We start from the raw sequence: 21,479 nt of genomic DNA, 5'->3' as shown, positions 1-21,479 counted from the left end.
TGTCGAATTTTCGCATTCTCGTTCTCTAGTCGTCGCGTTTTCGCATTCTCGTGTAAAAGGTCGAAAACGCGAGAATGCGAGATTTGATATTTGACCCTTAGGAGCCTCCATACTAACGAGCCACTTCTGAATATTGTACGTAAGGAAAGCTGAAGGTTTTTGTTTCCGGATAGAAGAAACAATGATACGGTGTTAAACCTGGTTAAACCAAGTATGGGAGTATCAAATATGATGATATAAAAACTGGTCGATCTAAGTAAAATTAGACTTGTAATTTCCATTCATCTACGATCCTCTACGATACACTGCAATACACGTACAAGTACCGTAAAGGAGCGATACTTTCAAGTCTAATCTTAATTTGATTAGAAATCTAGTATATTTATATATATATCTTTTTTTTTCTTTTTTGCGTTTGTTTTGTTTTTTATCCGTTGCTTTATAACATAAATCTGATAACTCTCAGTACTGTTATGAAAAGACAAAGAGCTCGCATAAGACAAGTGGAGTCGTGATGTTATCAAGTTAATGAAGTAGAATCTTATACTAATGTAAAGGATGCATGCTTTGTTTATAACATCCGGATACAGCGATGATCCATGTGACGGTACATTGTACGTAGTCACCAGTTCATTGTTATGTATTGTGTTTGGTTTACTGGGATAGCGAGTCACCAGTTCATTGTTAGGTTTTGTGTTTTGGTTTACTGGGATAGCGAGTCACCAGTTCATTGTTAGGTATTGTGTTTGGTTTACTGGGATAGCGAGTCACCAGTTCATTGTTAGGTATTGTGTTTGGTTTACTGGGATAGCGAGTCACCAGTTCATTGTTAGGTATTGTGTTTGGTTTACTGGGATAGCGAGTCACCAGTTCATTGTTAGGTTTTGTGTTTGGTTTACTGGGATAGCGAGTCACCAGTTCATTGTTAGGTATTGTGTTTGGTTTACTGGGATAGCGAGTCACCAGTTCATTGTTAGATATTGTGTTTGGTTTACTGGGATAGCGAGTCACCAGTTCATTGTTAGGTGTTGTGTTTGGTTTACTGGGATAGCGAGTCACCAGTTCATTGTTAGATATAGGTTTTGTGTTTGGTTTACTGGGATAGCGAGTCACCAGTTCATTGTTAGGTATTGTGTTTGGTTTACTGGGATAGCGAGTCACCAGTTCATTGTTAGATATAGGTTTTGTGTTTGGTTTACTGGGATAGCGAGTCACCAGTTCATTGTTAGGTATTGTGTTTGGTTTACTGGGATAGCGAGTCACCAGTTCATTGTTAGGTATTGTGTTTGGTTTACTGGGATAGCGAGTCACCAGTTCATTGTTAGGTATTGTGTTTGGTTTACTGGGATAGCGAGTCACCAGTTCATTGTTAGGTATTGTGTTTGGTTTACTGGGATAGCGAGTCACCAGTTCATTGTTAGGTATTGTGTTTGGTTTACCGCGATAGCGAGTCACCAGTTCATTGTTAGGTATTGTGTTTGGTTTACCGGGATAGCGAGTCACCAGTTCATTGTTAGGTTTTGTGTTTGGTTTACTGGGATAGCGAGTCACCAGTTCATTGTTAGATATAGGTTTTGTGTTTGGTTTACTGGGATAGCGAGTCACCAGTTCATTGTTAGGTATTGTGTTTGGTTTACTGGGATAGCGAGTCACCAGTTCATTGTTAGGTTTTGTGTTTGGTTTACTGGGATAGCGAGTCACCAGTTCATTGTTAGGTATTGTGTTTGGTTTACTGGGATAGCGAGTCACCAGTTCATTGTTAGGTATTGTGTTTGGTTTACTGGGATAGCGAGTCACCAGTTCATTGTTAGGTATTGTGTTTGGTTTAGAACCTTACTGTAAACACTACCAAAACTAAAGTAATGGTTTTCCGAAACGGTGGTAAATTAAGAAAAGAAGAAAAGTGGTTATATGACGGATGTGTATTAGAAACCGTAGATGAATTTAATTATCTGGGGATACAAATGAATTTTAATGGTAAATTTAAGAAAACTCAACAAAAAATTGCTGAGCAAGGAAGAAAAGCATTATTTTCAATTTTTTAACGTTGAAACCCAACTACATGTTTTTGATACATACGTCGGTAGTATATTTAACTATGGGGCTGGAATTTGGGGTTTTCATAAAGCACCGGATATAGAGAAAATCCACTTACAGTTTTTAAAAAGATTATTGGGGGTTAAGAAAAGTACTTCTAATTGTATGATTTACCAAGAATTAGGGAGATTACCTTTTGTAATAGTGAGAAAATTTAGAATTTTTAAATATTGGTTGAAATTAAAACAAACCGATAACTGTGTGTTAAATGTTTGTTATCAAGATATGTTAGAAAACGGGAATGGATGGTTGAATGAAGTAAAACAAGAACTGTATAGAATGGGTGTTGGGTATATATGGCAAGATGGGGATATTTATACAGCTGATTATATTATGAATATTGTTAAATGTAGACTATGTGATATATTTATACAAGAATGTAAAGAAAAAATCAATTCATCTTCCAAGTGTTCACTGTACAAGTTTATTAGTGAAAAGTTCTACTTACAGCCATATTAATCAAAACCAATAGGTACTTCTAATTTAAAAGAAATAGCTAGAATTAGATTGTCATCACATAAATTAAATATTGAAATTGGTAGATTTAATAACTTAGAAAGAAATCAAAGAATTTGTTCCTATTGTAACAGTGGAGACATTGAAGATGAATTTCATTTTATTATTAAATGTGAATTTCATTTAGACCTAAGAAAACGTTTTATTAAGAAATATTATTATAATAAACCTAGTATGTACAAATTTATTCAACTTCTAGAAACAGTTAACAAAAAAGATCTTTCAAATTTAGCAAAATATATAAAATACAGTAATAAACAAAGAACAGATTTTTTATTAGTATAAAAAAATGTCCTTCTACACTCTACCTGTTGTACAATGTATGTGTTAGTCCGGTTGTGTGTGTGTGTGTGTATGCGAGTGTGTGGTTTTTTGTATTGTATCATTTCTGTACATGTATATATTTGTTGAACCGATGAGCCGTAAGGCTCAAGGAAATAAAGAACTTGAACTTGGTTTACTGGGATAGCGTTGGGTATGGCGTATATAGAGGACATAGGTGATTATATTTATTGAAATTACTGCTCGCTGAAATCAACCAGAATAAACTTATAAAACTTTATTAACCTTACCTGAATCCACATCCCCAAGATAATGTTAAGTAACTTTACCTGAATCCACATCCCCAAGATAATATGTTAAGTAACTTTACTATTATCAACATCCCCAAGATAATATGTTAATTAAGTAACTTTACTATTATCAACATCCCCAAGATAATATGTTAAATAACCTTACTATTATCTACATCCCCAAGATAATATGTTAAATAACCTTACTATTATCTACATCCCCAAGATAATATGTTAAATAACCTTACTATTATCTACATCCCCAAGATAATATGTTAAATAACCTTACTATTTTCTACATCCCCAAGATAATATGTTAAATAACCTTACTATTATCTACATCCCCAAGATAATATGTTAAATAACCTTACTATTTTCTACATCCCCAAGATAATATGTTAAATAACCTTACTATTATCAACATCCCCAATAATATGTTAAATAACCTTACTATTATCAACATCCCCAAGATAATATGTTAAATAACCTTACTATTATCAACATCCCCAAATCATCATGTTAAGTAACTTTACTATTATCAACATCCCCAAGATAATATGTTAAATAACCTTACTATTATCAACATCCCCAAGATAATATGTTAAATAACCTTACTATTATCAACATCCCCAAATCATCATGTTAAGTAACTTTTCTGCAATCCACAAATTAACCTAATAATCGAGGAAGTTCAAATTATTCAAATTGTCGTCATGTGAAAACGCGTTTTTTGTTTTTGTTTATACTGTATATAATCACCGTTGCTCCATCAAGCAAAACAGACCAGACTTTCCTGTGGCAAGGCATTTCAATTTACCTAGTCACAGTTGGAAGGATATGCAGGTGGTCGCCATTGATCACGGTCTTACCTGGAATGAAACGAAACGTCGTTCCAGAGAAAGATACTGGATCACCAATCTCCAAACCTGCTACCCTCGGGGTATGAACGAACGTTAAAGACGTCTTCTGGATATACTCTCCATCTGACCATTATATCTGACTATTCATGTAGTTAATTATTCAATTTGTTAAATTTTTCATAATTGCTGTACTTTTTGGGGCATCTATTCATTGTTGTTCTTTGAGACTCACATTTAGTCGCCTCCCGCCATCATGCAACAGCATCTTGGTCCGAGTTGGTCCGAATCGTCTGTTTCCCGTAGCGTCCTGTAGGGACACTTCAGCATTCGTATTTCTTATATTTTCAGTCTTGATAAATATTTGTAGCAGTTTTTTCACACCACTCTCTATAATTCTTATGATCCAACACATATTTTTCTAAAGTTTTTCAGACTTTGTACACGATATTTAATCAATCACTGTAGAGACGATAATGCAACATTTTTTATATAAATGCAATGTCGTCCACTAGCAGTGTTTAGGGACGAATCGTCTTTGAACTCTTCGGAATACTTTCACGTGCGGGGGAATTCAAAATATCTCTGCCGTTGGTCGCATAGCGTCTAGTGTTTGAACATGATGCAGTCACACTAGTATCCGCCTTCGGCCCACGTTTGCCTAAGGGTTCATTGTGGTTTCTCCAGTTACTAAAACATTGTATTTTATTGTATTTCCAGTACTTCTTATATATATTATGTGATTGTATTTGTGATTTTTTGTGTTTTGATAAAGGGGCGGATTGCCTCGAAAATTTAACAAACCTTATTGTTAACACTGTTTGAATTACTTCTTTGCCCCATATAGGCCTATATATATGAAATACTCAGTCACGCACAGTTTTAATGTCTAACGGGAAATGAACACTCACGCCTAACGATAGGTTTTGTTAACCTCCTTGTTTAAACGTTTTCGTTATAGGGAGCCCCTCCCTGTATGAAACAAAATGCGACATAAGAATCATACTGTAGAAGGAGAGGCGGAATTATATTTCTACATTTTTCTCAAAGTCGCCCAGATAACCTAGTTCAACATTTGCCGAGATTTGTCACTATGGATGAAACATGGGTCCATCATTTTATCCTAGAGGCCTAACAACAATCGAGGAACTCTGTCCCTCCCCCGTCAAAGAAGACAAAAGCTGTTTCATCAGCTGGGAAGGTTATGGCCTCGGTTTTCTGAGATATACATGTAGATGGTATTCTGCTGATAGATTATCTCCAAAAGGGACAAACAATTATATGCTTCACTTCTAAGGTGGTTACGGGGAAATATTAACTTAAGCTCACTAGGGGTGCGTTATTTCACCAAGCGATTGCTCCTGTTCACAAGTCTGTCATTGACATGACTGTCATTCATGATTGTGGCTTTAAATTGATTGAGCCTTATTCACCTGATCTCGCTCCATCAGACTTTCATCTATTTCCAAAACTGAAAGCAGCTATTTCAAGCACCCACTTTCAGTCCGATGATGACGTCATACATACAGTAGATGACTTTCTGAACAGCCATGAAAAGGAGTTCTATAAAAGTGACGTAGAGACCCTTAAACAACGCTGGCAAAAACATAGAGATACCGAAGGAGATAATATTGAAAAAATAATACAATATGTCCAGCAAAATTCGAATCCTTCAATATGTGGCTCAAAACATAGCAACCAGCCCTCGTATATCACCTTCATTCCAAACCTTCGTTCGGCCATGGCAAAAGGCGTTAGACAGTCAAATGTCTGGTACAACAAAAGTCTGGTACTACAAGAAATATAGGTGATGTACCTGTGACTGGTGTCAAAAACAATACCCTGGTATCACAAGGAACGTATACCAATTTCCTGTCTGGTATCAAAAAACTCCAAAAAAGCCTGGTATCACAAGGAATGTGTGCCAATTCCCTGTGCCTGGTACCAAAAAACCAGAGGGATCTTGGCGCCCACCATTGAATGATCTTTATAGGTTCCATGTCAGATTGATCTTTTCTCTACTTTTCCCTTCCTCTAAGTCTTACTAATCTGTGTAAATTCAGAAACAGCCCTCTAGTACTTTTCAAACAAGGGGAACCTATATATAAAATTTAAGATTTAGCGATAATGGCTGTCTGTCGGCCATGTTGCTTTCGGATTGGTACCAAAATGCAACACCAGGGACCAAGGGGAACCTACATATGAAATTTGAGAAAGATCCCTTCAGTACCTTCTGTAAAATAGTGATAACAAACTTCAATTGTCAAAATACAAGATGGCTGCCTGTCGGCCAGGTTGTTTTCTGACTGGTCTCAAAATCCAATATGCATAACTAGGCACAGAGGGCAACCTACAAATGAAAATTCAGAAAGATCCTTTCAGCAATTTTTGATAAATGGCGATAAAAAACTTCAATTGTTAAAATCCAAGATGGCTACCTATCGGCCATGTTGTTTTCATATTGGTCCCAAGATGCAATATGCAGAACTACAGACAAAGGTGAACTTACAAAAAAGTTTGAGAAAGATCCCTTCAGTACTTTCTGAAAAATATCGATAACAAACTTCAATGTCAAAATCCAAGATGGCTGCCTGTCGGCCATGTTGTTTTCCGATTGGTCTCAAAATGCAATATATATAACTAGGCACCGAGGGAAACCTACATATGTAATTTGGGAAAAATCCCTTCAGTACTTTCTGAGAAATAGCGATTACAAGTTTCAATTGTCAAAATCTAAGATGGCTACCTGTCGGCCATGTTGTTTTCCGATTAGTCTCAAAATGCAATATGCATAACTAGGCACTGAGGGGAACCTACATATGAAATTTGAGAAAAAATCCCTTCAGTACTTTATGAGAAATAGCGATAACAAGTTTCGATTGTCAAAATCTGAGATGGCTACCTGTCGGCCATGTTGTTTTCCGATTAGTCTCAAAATGCAATATGCATAAGTAGGCACTGAGGGGAACCTACATTTGAAATTTGAGAAAGATCCCATCAGTACTTTCTGAGAAATAGCGATAACAAACTTTAATTGTCAAAATCCAAGATGGCTGCCTGTCGGCCATGTTGTTTTCCGATTGTTCCCAAATTGCAATATGCATAACTCGGTACCAAGGGGAACCTATATATGACATTTGAGAAAGATCCCTTCATTAGTTTCTGAGAAATAGCGATAACAAACTTCAATAGTCAAAATCTAAGATGGCTACCTGTCGGCCATGTTGTTTTCCGATTAGTCTCAAAATCCAATATGCATAACTAGGCACAGAGGGCAACCTACAAATGAAAATTCAGAAAGATCCTTTCAGCAATTTTTGATAAATGGCGATAACAAACTTCAATTGTTAAAATCCAAGATGGCTACCTATCGGCCATGTTGTTTTCATATTGGTCCCAAGATGCAATATGCAGAACTACAGACAAAGGGGAACTTACAAAAAAGTTTGAGAAAGATCCCTTCAGTACTTTCTGAAAAATATCGATAACAAACTTCAATGTCAAAATCCAAGATGGCTGCCTGTCGGCCATGTTGTTTTCCGATTGGTCTCAAAATGCAATATATATAACTAGGCACCGAGGGAAACCTACATATGAAATTTGGGGAAAATCCCTTCAGTACTTTCTGGGAAATAGCGATAACAAGTTTCAATTGTCAAAATCTAAGATGGCTACCTGTCGGCCATGTTGTTTTCCGATTAGTCTCAAAATGCAATATGCATAACTAGGCACTGAGGGGAACCTACATATGAAATTTGAGGAAAAAATCCCTTCAGTACTTTCTGAGAAATAGCGATAACAAGTTTCGATTGTCAAAATCTGAGATGGCTACCTGTCGGCCATGTTGTTTTCCGATTAGTCTCAAAATGCAATATGCATAACTAGGCACTGAGGGGAACCTACATATGAAATTTGAGAAAGATCCCATCAGTACTTTCTGAGAAATAGCGATAACAAACTTTAATTGTCAAAATCCAAGAAGGCTGCCTGTCGGCCATGTTGTTTTCCGATTGTTCCCAAATTGCAATATGCATAACTCGGTACCAAGGGGAACCTATATATGACATTTGAGAAAGATCCCTTCATCAGTTTCTGAGAAATAGCGATAACAAACTTCAATAGTCAAAATCTAAGATGGCTACCTGTCGGCCATGTTGTTTTCCGATTAGTCTCAAAATGCAATATGCATAATTAAGCACTGAGGGGAACCTACATATGAAATTTGAGAAAGATCCCTTCAGTACTTTCTGAGAAATAGCGATAACAAACTTCAATTGTCAAAATCCAAGATGGCTGCCTGTCGGCCATGTTGTTTTCCGATTGGTCTCAAAATGCAATATGCATAACTAGGCACCAAGGGGAACCTATATATGAAATTTGAGAAAGATCCCTTCAGGACTTTCTGAGAAATAGCGATAACAAGAATTGTTTACGGACGGACGGACGGACGGACCACGGACCACGGACGCAGGGCGATTTGAATAGCCCACCATCTGATGATGGTGGGCTAAAAACACAAACGTCTGGTGTCACAAGGTATAGGAATTGAATGGTGATTTATATCAAACACGTCTGGTGTCACAAGGTATAGGAATTGAAAGGTGATTTATATCAAACACGTCTGGTGTCACAAGGTATAGGAATTGAAAGGTGATTTATATCAAACACGTCTGGTGTCACAAGGTATAGGAATTGAAAGGTGATTTATATCAAACACGTCTGGTGTCACAAGGTATAGGAATTGAATGGTGATTTATATCAAACACGTCTGGTGTCACAAGGTATAGGAATTGAATGGTGATTTATATCAAACACGTCTGGTGTCATAAGGTATAGGAATTGAATGGTGATTTATATCAAACACGTCTGGTGTCATAAGGTATAGGAATTGAAAGGTGATTTATATCAAACAAATCGTTGAAATACTGTAACAGTTACTAAGAAAATAAAAGTCGAGATGTGTTGCGACGTCGGTAACTATGGCAGCCACGGTTGCTAAGATAATATAGCTCCAGTAAATCTACGTAAAGACACCAGTATAGTTAACAAATTTTAAAGAAACAACTCAATATTTTTGCTTAATATATTTTACGTTTTCAACATCCATAATTTCCGTTTCGGATTAACTAAGGTTCTCAAGCACAGCGGGTATTGACATAAATTTAGTAGTAATGTAGTCGAATGTTCAATACGAACTTGACGCTTCAGCCATTTGTTATTAGCTTACCTCCTGGAGAAGTTCAATATTTACTCATTTCCGCAATCTTCAGTTAAGTTTTTTGACAAAATGCTCACTTGGCATTGTACAGAGATCAACAGGTAACAGGAGAAAACGCTAAATGGCGCCGTCTAGTTGACGTCCGGTAACGTCACAAATAGACGACGTCATGATTAAGTTACCGATTCCCGCGCTTATTAATTTGCTGAGCCTTTTTTAACTGCTTTACGCTAATTTTAACGCAGTCAGAGTTTTCTAAGCTGAAGAGGGGAGAAATGTAAATATACATATTTGAAACCTGTGACCTTGAAAACTGGTCCAGACCTTGAACCCCTCTATCCAAGGACGCTACTTGCACTATATCATGACAATATGGGCCTCTTGGTAACTGAGAAGTTGTTTAAATGTATTTAACACATTTGACATTTGTGACATTGGAAGTAGGTCAGGGTAATTCATTCAACAAACTTGTCCTTCATTCAAGCAAACTATGGCCCAATATTGTGACCCTAATGTCTTAAGGTTATTAAAAAGATGTTTCAACTGGAAAAGTTGATATAAAGACAGCCAACGGATGCCACACCATGGCTAGGTCTACTTGCCCTTAGTAGGAGAGCTACATGTATCTAGAGGGTGTACAAAGTAAGCAACAAATCCAAAGCTAATTTAAAAACATTTAATGGAATAAAAAATATTGCCAAGATAATTTTGTTGCATCATTAAGTATTTTAACTTTAAATTATCAATGATCAATCATACATCCACAAATCAAAAATTGTGATGAAATTGGAACAAATTTTAACTCCAACAATGCCTTCAAAAATGACACAATATGGATTAAAAAAATAGAACCTTCCATAGTGTGGTGACAAATGCTGTAGACAAGACAAAATTAATAACTATAACCATATATGGGCATCTTATGTCCAGTCTTCATAATACAGCATATTAACTCTACAATTCAACAGGACTTTGATCACTTGATATTGTAGATACCATATGACCTTATAGTTCAGAATTAAAAACAAGAGACCCCTGGGGGAAGTTGGCGCTCACCTTTGAAATATCATCCTTGGGTCCACGTAAGACTGTTTGTTCACTACCTTTTGATCTTTCTTCCTCATAATTAAACAATGGAAAGCAAGTGGAACATACAGATATGTAAGCAAGCTGAGGAAAATCCATCAAGAACTTTTTGAGAAGTTATTACAAACATCCTTAAATACCAAAAAGTTCACCTGTCAGCCATTTTGTTTCAAAGGTCTACCTGAAAAACAACTTTGTAGAAAACCTTTCCTTTAATTCCTAGAAATAGCGATAACAAACTTCCAACATCAAAGTCAAAGATGGCTGTCTGTGGGCCATTTTGCTTCCCTGATCAGTAAAAGTTGTTCAGGGACAACTAGAGATCAAGGAAAACCTACCAATGAAATGTTGGAAATAGGCTTCAAGTATGCCTCAGATATAGTAATAACATGTACTAAAGTATTGTTTACAGGCAGACGACGACACACAGATACATATATGGCGATCTGGATAGCCCATGCCCTGATGATGGTGGGCTATATAATTATGTATTATAATTGCTTCTTGGATTTATTACAAAGACTACAACTACAACATAAGGGTTGGTTAGATCCAAACAAATAGCACTATGGCCTAGTATTATTGTGTTTATTGACACAGTATAGCACCATCAATCGTTACACTATCTACACGTACCGGTCACAGTAGTGTGACCTTCTTCTGGAAGACAGCTTCTAACATTAACAACAAAAACATTAAACTACAAATGTATGAAGATATTTCTTTCAATATCAGGAAAAATAAAAGGTACAACTGTAAGATGCTTTCTTAAACAGTGAAAACTTAACACAACTACACTAAAACTAAGATTAGAGTTTGTGTGTCACAATCCCCTTCTGCCGCTCCATTAGATGAGAATGAAATCATATCAGACAAACCTATGGTCTAATAGCTATATATCTAATGATATCAACACATACTGTCACATAGTAAGATTCAGCTGTGACATGTTCCCTTACATTAAAGATCACACTTGATCAAGTCAAATGTAATTTGTTAAACATATAGGACTTCTCTGATAAAAACGTCTCGCATCAAGTGTGACTCGCATACCTGGTATGTATTATAATGAAAATGCAACTTTTAAATAACTGAATATTAGAATCAAATCAAAAAAATAATCCACTTTTTCTACAGAAAATAAATCATGAACGGGTGTCACATACAGGTTTTCAATTTTTTAATTTGAATGAAGGGAAGCAACTCTTTTCACACAACCTTCTCATAAATTGTGCATAGTGGCATTTTGAAATATGGAGAAATAAATGATAAGCAATGTCTTCCTATGTGGGCTTGAACCATGTGACTAGTGACAATGTCAACATTGATAATTAATTTTAAATTTAAATGTAGGTAAAACTCATACCAGTCACGTGCACTTAAACACATAATTGAAATCTGCTGTGAATATCTTAAAATCAATAATAATATACAGAAAGATTCTAAAACAAGATACATACCTGTACAGTGAAAAGGTGTTTGGTTACCTCTACCTTAACAATTAATAAATTATTAATATACAAACTGCTAATTGTAATTCAACAACATATTTAAGACTTACAACAATATAAGCACATACCATAATGCAGTATACTTTAATATAGACACCTTGGCAAAATAAATGAACACAACCAAAGTGGACCAGAAACAAAACTTATGAGTTAGTGAGTTCATATCCCTGTTAACATAAACACAACTCATATCCCTGTTAACATAAACACAACTCATATCTCTGTTAATATAAACACAACTCATATCCCTGTTAACATAAACACAACTCATATCCCTGTTAACACGAACCTGTTAACATAAACACAACTCATATCCCTGTCGACATAAACACAACTCATATCCCTGTCGACATAAACACAACTCATATCCCTGTCGACATAAACACAACTCATATCCCTGTCAACATAAACACAAGTAATATCCCTGTCAACATAAACACAACTCATATCTCTGTTAACATAAACACAACTCATATCCCTGTTAACATAAACACAACTCATATTCCTGTTAACATAAACACAACTCATATCCCTTTTAACTTAAACACAACTCATATCCCTGTCGACATAAACACAACTCATATCCCTGTCAACATAAACACAACTCATATCCCTGTCGACATAAACACAACTCATATCCCTGTTAACATAAACACAACTCATATCCCTGTCAACATAAACACAACTCATATCTCTGTTAACATAAACACAACTCATATCCCTGTCGACATAAACACAACTCATATCCCTGTTAACATAAACACAACTCATATCTCTGTTAACACAAACACAACTCATATCCCTGTTAACATAAACACAACTCATATCCCTGTTAACATAAACACAACTCATATCTCTGTTAACATAAACACAACTCATATCCCTGTTAACATAAACAAAACTCATATCCCTGTCGACATAAACACAACTCATATCCCTGTTAACATAAACACAACTCATATCCCTGTCAACATAAACACAACTCATATCCCTGTTAACATAAACAAAACTCATATCCCTGTCGACATAAACACAACTCATATCCCTGTTAACATAAACACAACTCATATCGCTGTCGACATAAACACAACTCATATTTCTGTTAACATAAACACAACTCATATCCATGTTAACATAAACACAACTCATATCCCTGTTAATATTTAAAAACACCTCATATTCAAACAAAACCATTGTGTGCATTATTTTGCATTGCTGTAACTAGAGAATAATATTTACACTAAATGAGAGTAAACTCAGTGAATTAATTGTCAAGAAATGTTTAAACAAGCAATTTAGGCAGATAGTGTGAGCTAAGTTACCTTTGATAGAAATGGTGATCGATAGTGGTAATTTACCCTGTGTATATAAAATTAAATATTTTGTAGCTATGACTTATAAATATTCAGCATTATTTTCAGATCAGTAATTTGTGTAGCGTAAAACATAGCATGTACATCTAAAATTAATGAGATTAAACTCCTTGCAAAAAATACATATAAGACAATATTGTTAACGTGAAAAAAAAAACAATTAAATAAGAACTACCATTATGTCAGGATTAATATTTCTGAAAACACCTTCAGAACGTATAATAATCTGACCCAAGCCAAATTTACAAGTCTTCCCTAAATGAATGTCCAAAATCAAATGAACATCAACACTAAACATCAAAATGATAAGACCTACATGTTTTGGCTAAAATGAAAGATATTCAAGAATTAAGATCATTTTTGCTAATTTGAACTAGGATTTTACCTTTTGTTAACTTCAGTTTGAATATTAAGAGAAAGGGCTTGTTAATATCTAACAAGAAATATCTTTAAAAAAGATAAACGACATAGTTTTAATGCTGGTGGTATAATGTCAAACTGCTGGTGAAATAAATTAATGAACTAATTGCGTTTCAGCACAGATAACACAATTATATCAGTTTGAATCATTTTCGTTGATAATAAGACAACATTTGAATCAGGAATATAATTTTATTATGTGTCATTTGAAAAGATACATCCACTTATTCAGCTTGAATTCAATCTTAGCTTTGTTTCGTTTTTTGATTGCATATCTGCATTTCGCATTTACCGCTACATTGACCAATCACATACTTCATCCTGACCAGTAACGCCACCTGTCGCGTCATATCCGGGCCAAAGGAATATTAAACGGCTATGCTGAAAAACTGAAATATTTCTGTCACAACTGTCTATATTTCATTGTTAGTTAAGAGTATAATTATGCATCAAATACAAGAAACCATCAACACATAATAAAATACCCTTAATAAACCTGAAACAGTGTGAAATTGTGAAGGATGTAGTGGAAAGGAAATGACATGCTGTATGAAAATTCTGGACTATCTTCTGACATTTCTAATAAATCATGCAGCGGATCTGGGTCTGGATAACAAAGTTGGTAGAGCATTAGGCTAATGTAACACGTTAAACACGAGTAACAGATCGGAGGTTCACTCCACACCTGAGTTGGTTTGTGTTTCTTAGATTGATAAAAGATAACAGACCGTTCGTTGCTGTTATGTCCTTGGGAGAGACACTTTACCCTGATTGATCTGTATAGTTGTTTAATGAAGACACCACAACTACAAGTAGACACCTGTTTAAAAGTGACCCTGGCTGATGACGGTGATAAACCTGGCAAACAACCAGAAATCACCCTGACTGTTGACACAGTGATCAACCTAGCAAACAACCAGAAATCACCCTGACTGTTGACACAGTGATCAACCTGGCAAACAACCAGAAATCACCCTGACTGTTGACACAGTGATCAACCTAGCAAACAACCAGAAATCATCCTGATTGTTGACACTGTGGTCAACCTAGCAAACAACCAGAAATCATCCTGACTGTTGACACAGTGATCAACCAAGCAAACAACCAGAAATCACCCTGACTGTTGACACAGTGATAAACCTGGCAAACAACCAGAAATCACCCCGACTGTTGACACAGTGATCAACCTAGCAAACAACCAGAAATCACCCTGACTGTTGACACAGTGATCAGCCAAGCAAACAACCAGAAATCACCCCGACTGTTGACACTGTGGTCAACCTAGCAAACAACCAGAAATCACCCTGACTGTTGACAGTGTGATTAACCTAGCAAACAACCAGAAATCATCCTGACTGTTGACACAGTGATAAACCTAGCAAACAACCAGAAATCACCCTGACTGTTGACACAGTGATAAACCTAGCAAACAACCAGAAATCACCCTGACTGTTGACACAGTGGTCAACCTAGCAAACAACCAGAAATCACCCCGACTGTTGACACTGTGGTCAACCTAGCAAACAACCAGAAATCACCCTAACTGTTGACAGTGTGATTAACCTAGGAAACAACCAGAAACCGGCCATAGACAGTGTATTCAATCCTGCAAACAAAATATTAAGTCACTTTTGACCTAAATTGATCTGTTTGTGGAAACCCTTCAAATGCATTAATCAGACTTGACATTTTTGTTTTTATGAAAATTTAAAACAAACATTGATAAATTAACCCGAAGATTTTGAAAATCATACAAAACAAGAATTATGTGTAGTCCACCTGCAATGCTGTAGCATGTATGCAGCTAATTTTACATTAAAATATATCTCTAGCTTAACTAAGACTTGTTCATACAATTATAATGTCTCTCTGACATAACACTAAGACTTGTTCATACAATTATAATGTCTCTTGGACATAACAAACTTAACCTCATTCATTTCAGCTCTCAGAGTAAAAAATCATTGTACTTGTATTATACAAAGTCTTGAATTTTTCAACACACATACTACCTCTATCATTTAAACATATATACACTGTTTTCCATCTCCAATCAAACACTCTAGAGATCTTGACTTTAAGGTCGGATTTCTTATCATACACATAGAAATGTTTCCATATTTTAGACATCCCCATCGGGTGTCTCTGGAATTGTCTGTAGATGTCCCCTGACCCCAGATGTCCTTGACCCATCACTATTATCTGATTCAAACACATCATCAACATACTCATTGAGAAGTCTTCTCTGAGGGCGATAATTGTTGCGGCGCGGCAGTCTCGAGTATCTGTCAGGCCCCCGGTGATAATTATTGTGGGACAAACTTTCTAGGAGAGGCGACACAGGTGAACCTTCCGAGATCTGGTTAAACTCCTCTAAAGATGTGGGGATGTATCCAGAAGGACGTCGATGTATAACAACATATTCCCCCTCCATTTCACCTGTAAAAATATTAACTGATCAATGTATTACATACGCCATGCATACCTGCATGAATTAAAATACATCTTGAAATAAGTCGTGATCTAAAATTATCTGGCCTCAGTTTCATTATCCTTTAATATCAGGAAACTCAAACTAAAAATTTTCTGTAGGTCCATATATATGGGAAAGCATAAAAGAATTAGGAAAGTTCCTTGACTAAGAGTTTTTCCTTAAATACAATAATGTTTTCTATGTTCCCTTAAATTGAAACTCGGCCTGTTATATAAGTGTGTTCACCATATTTAAACACACCTGTCTACACATATACCAGCTGATAATCAGGTGTTACACATAGTCATGAAAAGCAATTCTTTGCTCTTATGAAATTAAAGCTATTAATGATAAATATGACCACATTATCACTCCAACATAGAAATAGTCTAATAAGTAACAATTACCTCTTTCTGAAATTGATTGTCGCCGTGTCTTAGCCTGACGATACTTCAGAAATCTAGCGTATGTCACAAATACGATAACAGTAGCTACCACAACCAGTAAACACAATACCCCTATGAGGGAGAAGGCCAACTGGCGCCAATGTTCCATGTCACTTTTCTCTACGAGGTCAAACTTCAGCAGTGTTTTATTATTATATGCATTGTCTTCTGGCAGCACTTGCTGGGATCTTTGTGATTCCTGGAAAGAAAAGCCTAAAAATGGCCCACATTTTGTGTCTGTTTTTGGAGAACACAATTTAATGACGATCAGATCTGGTGGACATTCAGTGCAGTTGACACAGTTTTTATCATGGGTCCGATAGCGATTTCCGCTGCATTCTACCGGAGGTCCTACATCAGGTGACTCTCCCAACTGTCCAAGCACTAGTGACGTGTCCAGGACGCCCAGGAACAGGACTAGCAGGGCAGCCATTTCAAGTACACTTCTCATTTGGTATTCTAATAAAAGAACAATAGGTTATCATAGTCATATAAATCTTTAACAGAGATATTGTTATTGGTTATTTTATCACATTATCAGTATAAGTTATAAGTGGTCTGAGCATGATCTACCCTGTAATATGTCATTATGTCACAAATTTGGTAGAGTACATGTGCAATAACACTACTGTTACTTCACCAATAATGGATGTTACAATTTTAATGTCACACAATTATATCTCTGTAGATAAACATGTCATCTAAGTCCAAATTTTCCTGTCTTGCATTTGAATTGGATGGAGTTTTTATTTACACTCTAATATCATATAACTTACACCTGTGGCTATAAACTTTACTGAACTCATTTAAATAAATTCCATATACAGTGCATTCCGCTTAATCGGGTTGCCTATTTGCGGGGGCTTTTTACCCGATTAACCGACTTACCCGATAAGCCGAAATGCACGTCGCCATCTTGGATTTGGTCCGTAATGGTTGTCAGACTTGGGTCGATTTTGGATGAAAATATTTGCGTTATTATTGTTAATAAACGGTGTTTTTGTTTGTGCTTTTACTGATGTCAAATTGTCAGATTACTATTACTAATTGTATAAAAATGTGTGTATTAAAATAACAAAACCTTAATGATTTTCTTATTCGCGGCACAGTACAATCGTAGCACCTCAAATCAGGGGGTCATACATCCCTATTTCATCCATGTGTTCCTAATTTGACATACGATCTAAGGACTCGCCGACAATTACAGCTAAAATCATTTATGTTTATCATAGACATTCTTATGTTCGCTTTGAAGTTTAAAATATTCCATATTATTTCCAATTACCAAAGCACAGAGATCGGAGAAACCGAGTTTATACGTCGTTTCCTGTGGTATAAATTTATACGAACTTGACACTGGCAGTCACTGATAAAATAACACGAAATCCAAGTAATGTTTTTTATTAACCAGTTCCAATCCTTACCTGAATAGGAATTATGCTCGCTACCGATTTTTAACTCACCTGTGTACCGGTGTCGTCACATTTCCCCGTGGCGAACCCCTCACTTTGGATTCGCCACATACAGTTAGCGGTGATATCAATCGATCTGTATCAATGTCAGACCCAGGTCAAAACCTATTGTTTTGGTTTCTGCTTCGAAGAATTTACATCCCAGACGTAAAAGTTTAATTGTCTAGTCGCTTAATTATGCTTTTTAAACCCCATTACGTTTTGCCTGCTGCTGACTCTAAAAATAACATTTAATTTTACCCACAATTCTTAGTCGACTTCCTGTTGGGGAAAAACCACACGAGGCAGAATCAACAACAACACAGTTCTGAACATGACAAAACCCCGACATAACATTACCGTTTACGGTAATATTTAATCGTTTTTTGACATTTTAACCATCAAAATTACACTATTTGTTGATAAAAGTCTAAAACTTAAAGAAATACGCGATGACTTTCGTGAAAATCGGAGCATTTCAATTTTTTGTCCCGATTGTTCTATTCGAATAACCGAAAAATACGACTTTTCCAACCCAATTAAACGAATTTTTTTAACATGATTTAAGAGAAAATGGTTTTGGTTTTTGAAATTTTACCCAATTAAACGAAATACCCGATTAAGCGTTACCCGATTAAGTGGAATGCGTAAATGTGTAAATGATAACATTGCCACTCACATCAGATCAAATTTAGATTTGCACCAATGATTTAAAGCACAACGCATAATTCCAATGTTTCTGTTCAGTATATTAACAAATCCTCGGAATATGTGAATATTATGACACGAGTCCCTTTAACTAGAATCATACACTGACCAATATCTACTGCAACAATGTCAGAGGTTTTACACGGCGAGATACTTTTGACAGGCGCCGTGTAACGTCGCAGTCGGCAAAATAATATCCGATAGAAAAAGAGCCGACCAGCGGCCTCTTATGTTAAAGGAGTAACACTGACCCAACTTTTCAAGCTGGCCAGCCCAGCTGCCTGCAGGTTTAAACTGAATGTTGGACAAAGATGGCTGTACGCGTCAGCTTAGACTGGCCCCGTCTCTAGAATATTAAAATTATAAATAAAATGGAGCTTTATGATTTTGTTCCCTTGCATATGTCTGATTCTATACTAACATGACCCCTTATGCATTAATGCCGTTAGATGTTCATGTAACGTAGTGAGAATGACCATCTAGATTTTAATAAGATTGTGTTTTTCCTTAAATATATATGGTGGATATATGTAAAGAGTTAAATTGTTTGGCAACAATCAGATGTTTACAATAGGATGCATATGTAAAAGTTCAAGGAGTAGTAGTGTGCAGCCAGCCGGGATCAAACCCGCGACCCTCGGCTTACTGATCCGCCGCTCTACCGACTGAGCTAAAGGGAAATTCCCCCTAGCCTGAACCTAGAAGGCAACCATACAACTATATACAGTATTTACAATTAAACCCCGACCTGCTACACTACTTCCTCCTTCAAATGTGTTCGCCTTCGAACACACAAACCCAGGTTCTATCTCCAAGGAAGCCTCTTGCTTTCACTTGGAGTGGCTGTGGCACCAATGTGAAAGTTCAAGGAGTAGTAGCAAAAGGGAAATTCCCCCTAGCCTGAAGCTAGTAGGGGACCATACAACTATGTACAGTATTTACAATTGTAACAGGAGAGGAGAAAATGTAGCAGCCAGACTGGGGTTCGAACCCGGGACCCTCCGAACTCTAGACGGACACTCTACCACTGAGCTACCTGGTCGCCAATGATTGACCCAGTCCAGTTCTGCTACACTCCTCCCTCCTTTTTCTCAAGTCTTCGCTCCTGAAGACCACAAGTTTGAATATCCCCTTGCTAAGCATACTCCCAATGCTTTAAACAAGGGTAGGCAAGCTCGCCAATTATGTAACAGGAGAGGAGACGATGTAGCAGCCAGACAGGGGTTCGAACTTGGGACCCTCCGAACTCTAGACGGACACTCTACCACTGAGCTACAATTGTACCTGGTCGCCGATGATCGAGCCAGTCCAGTTCTGCTACACAATTAAAACCTGGCCTGCTACACACATCTATATAATGGATGCTAGAATTTACTATGCTTCTACTATACCAATGATTATACATAAAATGAAATAAACTTTAAAGTCATTAGAAGAGTCCAAAGCGGTATTTGCAGGTATCCAACCTCAATACCTGCTCTAGCTCTACACATGCTACTCCAACAATGTTAGAGGTTTTACACGGCGAGATACTTTTGACAGGCGCCGTGTAACCTCGCAGTCGGCAAAATAATATCCGGTAGAAAGAGCCGACCAGTGGCCTCTTATGTTATAGGAGTATACACATGCATGCCATCAAAAGAAGATTTAGATTTACTTCGAATGGAGTGTAGATGGAGTTTATACCTCTTTCTGTATGTAATATTACAGAATGAACATATCTAGTTATATCAATGCTAACCCTTGCTTTTGATGTATGTTTTATTATGTCGATTTTAAAGCTCACCAAACGAGCTTGTGTTGTCATGTTTTAAATATATCGGCGTTAAATAAAATTTTCTTAAATTTAACTTACTTACAACTTGCGAGGATACGAGCTTAGGACGAATCGTATACAGCAAGTATATCGCACCAATGAATTGTTTTAGAAAATAATAAAATATATAACGTGTTCGACAAGATAGCAGCACCGAAACCGGAAAATATCGGAACAGTCAAAACGACAGACGAATGGCTATCACGTACACAGACTTAAGTCTGTAAAACGGCCTACAGAGGGGAAGTCATATATAAAACTACGAATCAAACAATTTGTATTAGATATGTAGCCGTTTACCTGTTGTAACCACATGTTTGTAGTGTTTACATCACGTTAAAAAACTCCAAATCTTTAGAATTTTTCCCGACTGGAAAAGTTACCGGAAATAGAGGTCACGTGGTAGATATTTTCTAAATTCCAAAACATATAGCGGTGCGCGAGGTGCCGGATGTGCCATATTTCAACAAAACTAAACTAACGTGTTTTTAAAAACGGATGCCTTCACCACATTCCTACCATTCTTTTTTTTTAATGACTTTTTTATTATCTTTACCATGCATATATTTGTTGCCATGCCAAAATTTGCATTGTACAAAATAACACCTCATTCAAAGAGCCAAAAAATGTTTAAACTTGATTATGTAAAATCTGTCTTACTTAAAAAAAATACATTATCTGGCAGCGGCTAAACATCATCTGTAGAGATAGGATGGTGGAAAAGTACAGGGCATAGGGAAATAAAATAAGTGTGTTATATAAAAATGTCAGGGCATAGGGAAATAAAATAAGTGTGTTATATAAAAATGTCAGGGCATAGGGAAATAAAATAAGTGTGTTAAATAAAAATTGTTAGGGGATAGAAAAATAAAATAAGTGTGTTATATGAAAATGTCAGGGGATAGGAAAATAAAATAAGTGTGCAATATAAAAAT

General features: G+C 36.3%; 2 protein-coding genes and 1 long non-coding RNA gene across 3 annotated transcripts; all 3 read right to left on the bottom strand.

Annotated features, from left to right (window-relative positions):
- Nucleotides 1-684: 684 nt before the first annotated feature.
- Nucleotides 685-5,785, bottom strand: LOC117335895 (sporozoite surface protein 2-like). Its single transcript, XM_033896154.1, has 2 exons — nucleotides 5,772-5,785; nucleotides 685-1,780 (listed from the first exon to the last, which is right to left on the bottom strand). Exons 1-2 carry the CDS (start codon nucleotides 5,783-5,785, stop codon nucleotides 685-687), a joined length of 1,110 nt encoding a protein of 369 aa, XP_033752045.1.
- Nucleotides 5,786-9,921: 4,136 nt separating this feature from the next.
- Nucleotides 9,922-15,555, bottom strand: LOC117335772. Its single transcript, XR_004534493.1, has 2 exons — nucleotides 15,226-15,555; nucleotides 9,922-14,837 (listed from the first exon to the last, which is right to left on the bottom strand). It is a non-coding gene; the product is annotated as an uncharacterized LOC117335772 (long non-coding RNA).
- Nucleotides 15,556-15,562: 7 nt separating this feature from the next.
- LOC117335771 lies at nucleotides 15,563-20,957 on the bottom strand. Its single transcript, XM_033895952.1, has 3 exons — nucleotides 20,845-20,957; nucleotides 16,531-17,028; nucleotides 15,563-16,089 (listed from the first exon to the last, which is right to left on the bottom strand). The coding sequence occupies exons 2-3, from the start codon at nucleotides 17,018-17,020 to the stop codon at nucleotides 15,773-15,775; spliced, it is 807 nt and encodes a 268-aa protein (XP_033751843.1). The 5' UTR covers nucleotides 17,021-17,028; nucleotides 20,845-20,957; the 3' UTR covers nucleotides 15,563-15,772.
- Between the last annotated feature and the right edge of the window lie 522 nt (nucleotides 20,958-21,479).

This window comes from Pecten maximus, chromosome 10 (assembly GCF_902652985.1).
Source record: "Pecten maximus chromosome 10, xPecMax1.1, whole genome shotgun sequence".
NCBI classification, from domain to species: Eukaryota; Metazoa; Mollusca; class Bivalvia; order Pectinida; family Pectinidae; genus Pecten; species Pecten maximus.
This window is presented reverse-complemented; position numbering and strand designations above follow the sequence as displayed.